The sequence below is a fragment of the Primulina huaijiensis genome, chromosome 5, assembly GCF_012295235.1.
Source record: "Primulina huaijiensis isolate GDHJ02 chromosome 5, ASM1229523v2, whole genome shotgun sequence".
NCBI classification, from domain to species: Eukaryota; Viridiplantae; Streptophyta; class Magnoliopsida; order Lamiales; family Gesneriaceae; genus Primulina; species Primulina huaijiensis.
Window position 1 is genome coordinate 541510 of NC_133310.1, and position 6011 is coordinate 547520.

Sequence of the window (6011 nt, forward strand, 5' to 3'; positions counted from 1 at the left end):
ATAGCGACGGGTTTTATTAAACCGTCGCCAATAGCGACGGTTTTGTACATCAATAATTTTATTAATTTATAATATTTTTTTAAAAAAACCCCTCTATCTCTATATATTTGGAGTGGAGACTGGAGAGTGCTATAGTTATAAATGCAAGATATGTGGTTGCTGTAATACACTTTTTTCGTGTAATAATTTGCTCTTGAAAATATTAAAGCATTGAACTTAGAGTATCCGATTGGGAGAATGGAAAAGAAGTATCGGCGCCGGTGTAAAAAGAGATTAGGCAATTAATGCGTGCCTCACCTTTAACACGCAGCAGATCGCAATCCTCTAAGACGACAGATATCGATGATCTTCTTGATTTTATTTGTTTCCTCAAACACTGTTTTCCAATTTGCACTACAAATAATTACCAAATGCTTTTGAACCTTATCTTATTATATATTTCATAAAATCTTGGAATCTAATCTAAAATTTAGCATTCAAGATTCCATGTTTCTATATTTTTCACTGTAATAACAATAAGAATTGTAAGTAATTTTAAAAGCACACGAATTAAAATACTTGGATTTTGATGTGCTACATCTCGAATGATTCTCCCCTATTATATGAATAATTTTTAGTCATTTGTTCATCGACACATAATTTAATATTTTTGAGAAATTTGGAAAATTTTACTAACCCGAAATACTTCAAAGTACTCCATATTTAGGATTTGTCGTCACTTTATTTAGTAGAATTTTTTTTCCTTATAGAGTACATTAATTTTGTTAAGATATATGATATTTGGCGTGTGTTTGAATATTAGAAGCTGTCCCACCCAAAAAAAAAATATTTTTTTAATGCACTTTTGTAGAAAAATGAATGTCTTGATTTAAAAAAGCATTTTTCAGAATCTGTAAGGTATGGCTTTATGAGCTTCATATGTTCAAGTCTAACTTCTTGAAAAATGAAAGACCTTTTTCTTCACTTGTTACTTATACCGACATTAGAGCTGTTTTTACTTCTTTTTATTTGGAATAGGATAATTTATATGATTGTCAATAATATTATTTATTTTAAAAAATTGTATAAATTTTTTTTTCACTTTATGATTTATTTGGATCTAAGTATTTGAAATCAAAATTTTTGGAGTCAATCCGTATAAAAAAAATTATTTGGAATATTCTACACTCGGCTTCTTTGATTCTTTTGAATTCTATGGATTTCCCCCCAAAAGAAAAAGAAAATTCTATGGATTTGGAGTTCTGCTCCCATTATTTTATGCATGAGAACGGATTTCAGATCCTTCGAAAATGAAACAATTTAAAATATAATAATTATCAGATCCTTCGAACTAATATTTAAAATAAATCGTCGCTACGATCAGCGTTTAAAATAATAAGCTACCCATTTAATTAAATCTAATGAAAATCGTTTTGTCCAACAAATTATTTGTAACAATATAATATTAATCGTCATAAAAAGAACTAGAACTCCCACCAACTTCTAAGTTTAATATATTGTTTAATTAAATTCACACATTTTCCGTTGAAATTCTTGAAGTTGCCTAGTTGGAAAATATTATTTAGTTCAATAATCATTATCGAACTCCCAGCAAACTTGTAAGTATAGTATAATTTACAGGGAAAAAAAAAAGAAAAAGAAAGAAAAGAAACCCTTGAAAAGACGAAGAAAATCATAGATAATTAAAATAATCCATTTTCACTTTACTGCTCTTTAAGTTGTTTATTTCTCTTTTTGCATAGCCGACATGCCGACAAGTCGTGTGTAGAGTATTTGTCCGAGTTATTAATTTTTTTCTTAGAATCACTTAAATACCTTACGTTTTACAGTTCTGATATAATTTTTTGTTAACATAAAACTTAATTATACTTGTACAAAATATGGATTATGGAGTAGCATCAAGTATGTGAGTGTAGTAAGAAATGTTAAAGGGGTTAATGAAATAGTGGGCCAAATCGGCCCAAAAAATCAATTGACGGCCCATAAATTTTTTCGGCTCTAAGATCCAATAAATTTCATGCATCCTATCGTCATAATGCAGCCCAGACCCGAATATAAAATTGGTTCATGGAAAATCACCGTGGACATATTGGCACGACTTACATGTTTAATTATGAAAAATAATTAAAGACTAAATTATAATTTTGAATTAATTAATTTTTCAAAAAAGATAATAAGTATAAATGAAGGCCATATGATAGTTATGAAAAATAATGAATGACTAAACTATAGTTTTGAATTAATTAATTTTTAAAAAAGACGAAGAAATTTAAATGAAGGTTTATAAAAAATAATGAGTAACTAAACTGAAATTTTGAATTAATTAATTTTTAAAAAAAAGAGCTGTTCAACCAAGCAGTTATTGAACTCGTGCCTTTCGACTTGGTAATCAACACTATATCCATTGAGCAAGTGCATTAGAATCTTGACACATTTCGAATATAAAGTATCAATTACATAAATATTTTTGGCTCTATTATAAATTATTCACTAATAGTTATATATATTTTGTATACCTAATAAAAATATTTAAAAAAATTCACCAATAAAGTATACAATAATAGAATAACAATTATTTCAAATAAAAATTCACCAAATATATCGAAGTTGGTTATTTAATATAGAGGTCTCCATTTTAATTATATAGTATAGATATATCACAAATTATCAATTCAAAATTCATACTAATTTACTTTATAATTTCTAAGATTTTTAGTTAAAAGAGATGTTGATTACAATTATGTTTCTAATTTGACAACTCATCTCAAATTAATTAAATGCTGTTTTATTTTGAGATCAAGTCGATAATTTCACAAGCCAGTTCATCGTATCCTATCCAATCACACAACAGCTTCCAGCTTAATTGCTTGCGTAGTGCGTTGTCATATATTATTTCATTTAATCGGTTCATCGGCCCCCACCACCACTAGCGGAGGACGGAGCCAGAAATATGGCTATGCTCGGATTAAAATTTTAAACTCTAAAATCTTTTAATATTTTAAATTGATCTACCCGAACTAATATTATATTATTTCAAAATTATACAAAATTTACATATAAATCATTTTAAAAAAATTGAGTCATCCGGGCTAAAGCCCGTGTACACAAGCATGTGGCTCCGCTCCTGCCCACCACTCTATGGTGACTCACGGCCCCAGCTTCTCATCACTTGATTGGTTTGGTGTTATTTTAGTTACCATTTCTTTTATTGATAAGTATTAATGTTCACAGACGACGAACGAGGATTAGTTCGATGATACTTTTGGATGAATGATTATCAAATGTTTATTATGAATGAAACTTGTTTCAAATGAGCACTTGTAGGTGTTGGCTTCTCCGATCGAAGGTGGACAATTTGACATTCCACATGATTTGACTAATAAACTTGAGAGAACATCTCATTTGGATTGAGACACTGGTATTTCGTTTATATCCTCACAATAATTGAATTCATCACTTTATAAAAATATCATAATAATGTTACATTATATTTCATGGATTTTATTTAAATGTTTAATTATGTGAAATTGCAAATCATCATCAAATTTAATTAATATATAATCATTAAGTTGTCTTTTAAAATCAAATCCAAACACCATTTTTCGTTCCGAGTTTGATACAGGAATACTTTAAAATTTATGTCAAACGTTTGGTGTGAATAATGAGATTATCTCAGACAAGCTCTAGTTTATTCGTCACCGTCAAAATGGTTCATGCACCAAAAAAATTCAAAGCACTGGGATCATTTAAAACGGTGGTGTGTGCATGAGAAGCCATGCTGAAACCAAATTATACTATATTATATTATATTTATATTCAGCAGGGCTAAAAAAACCATGGGCGGGAACGAGAGCCGTTGCTGGCTAAACAACCAAAAAATGGCGCCAAAAAAATTCAGCTGCCCGACACTTGACGGGCAGCCTAAAAGACTGCCCCCTTCTCAATTTCACACACACACACACACACAATCATCAATCGGAATAGATTCTGATGCAAGCTACGAGAATTAGCCCTTTAATCGTCTTCACTTAGGCCAAGTCTTTAAGATTTCTCCTCACTGTTTCCTTCTCTCTTTCGACTATAAATTCTCCGTGAGTCCACTCGTTTTGCCGCCATTAATCTTCTTTTTCCCATTATTCGAAGTTTCTGTACTGCAGCCAAGCCAAGCCCAGCGCCCCCTCTTCAAGTCCTCCTCTCTTTTTAATTTTATTCCCCGTGTTGAATCACATAAAGGAATTTAAGGTAGACCGCTTTTGGTTTATTCTTTCATTTTTTCTTTATATCCAGCCCTTTCCCACTAAGAAAAGCTAGCGTCTCCTTTTCCTCCATTCTTTCTTGAAAAATAGAGTCTTTGCCACCCCCGGAGAATTTGTTCCTCCTGCAAAGGTTTTGCACTGTTTCTTTGTTTTCTAAAATGGGTGTTTCGAAGAAGCATCAGATGGAGGCGATCAAGGAATTGGATGGGAAGAAATGGGTTATAGCCGGAATCACCGTTCGAGCGCCGTTGAAGCCGATATCCACAAAGCCCAAGGAGGAAAGCGGAGATGAAGACAGCGCGTGCTCCACGACGCCGACTGCGCGTGAGCACAAAATACCCAAGAAGCTGTCCTGCCCACCGGCTCCCAGGAAGCGCCGCCCAGCTTCAACTTTCCGTTTCAATGGAGCTCGGGAGTTCTTTAATCCCCCGGACTTGGAATCGGTATTCATGTGTCATGCTGAGAGAGCCAACTAAAGAGTTTAGCAGATTTTAAGGTTCAACAGAATATGAAGGCTTTTCGATTAGTTTGTTTCAGGCTGTATCGGTACTTAGTAGTTTAACTGTGGTAGTTTTAGGCTTTTGAAGTAGTAATGTAATGTATAATAGAAATTATATTGTCATGTATGAATCTTCTTCAACTCTACCTAGCTAGAGCTATAATTATTTTCTCAATTTAAAGCTTAGTTTTTGAATAATTTTCAAGATTATGATAATATTGTAATTCTCACTACATGTTCACGATTCATAATATATTCTGTCACATTTGGAGAACATATATCTAGTCATTTTTAGAAGCAAATCATCCCTTTTTGCTTCAAGATTTTTAGAAGCAAATCTTTTTCTTGATAAAGTTTCATTTGTAAGAGGAAATGGGAGCAGAATTTCCATTTCTCTTGGCTCTTTAATCATATGCCAAAGCAGTACCCCAGATTTAGTAGTGTATTTTCACCTATTGCTCTGTTGACAGAGGATACGCACGTGCGTGCGTTAGGAATAGCAAGGAAACCATGACAATCTTAGAAAGCAACAAATCTAACATAAAAAGTAAATGGTATTCATTGCTGAGAGAGATGCTTCACACAAATCTTGATTTTGACCCCTCTAACCAGAAGCTTCTTGGTCACCAGTTTACCACCCACTTTAAACACTTGAATTTTAGTACGAGAGTCGTGTAAACTACATTAAATATATACTGTGTACACACGCCATACGTTAGGTTTAGACCTCATATTATCATATATATTACGTGCGTGAAAAACGATAATAATATGTACTTCAAAACCCGACAGGCGAAATGTCTTTATGAACACATCTAGATGATATCAAACCAAGGACGATTTGAGCGAATGGGGGGCTCCCCCCTTCCTTCAATCCCTGTTCGTAATTCTTGCTAACATTTAAAATTTGTCTGATTTTATGTTTGACTTTTACAAAACTATATAGTGTTACCTTATGTCCTACTTGTTCCAATGAATCCTTGGATCACTTATTTTGATCAATTATTTGAAATTTTAAAATTTGTGGTCCAATTTATTATTATTATTTTTTGTATACATATGGTACAGTATCTACCTGAATTAGTGTAAATATCTTTTAAAACGGTCTCGTGGACATCTATATCCATATTGAAAAGTAATATTTTTAAAATAAAGTAAAATTTTTTAATAGTTTTAGTCGAATAAAATATTATTATCACAAATTTTGATTTATGAAAAGAGTTAATTGGAGTTTTTTTTTTTTTTTTTTTTTTTTT

General features: G+C 31.8%; 1 protein-coding gene across 1 annotated transcript; it reads left to right on the forward strand.

The window, feature by feature from the left end:
• Window positions 1–4007: 4007 nt before the first annotated feature.
• On the forward strand, window positions 4008–4907 carry LOC140977521 (cyclin-dependent protein kinase inhibitor SMR6). Its single transcript, XM_073442265.1, has one exon. The coding sequence runs from the start codon at window positions 4415–4417 to the stop codon at window positions 4730–4732; it is 318 nt and encodes a 105-aa protein (XP_073298366.1). The 5' UTR covers window positions 4008–4414; the 3' UTR covers window positions 4733–4907.
• The last annotated feature ends 1104 nt before the right edge of the window (window positions 4908–6011 follow it).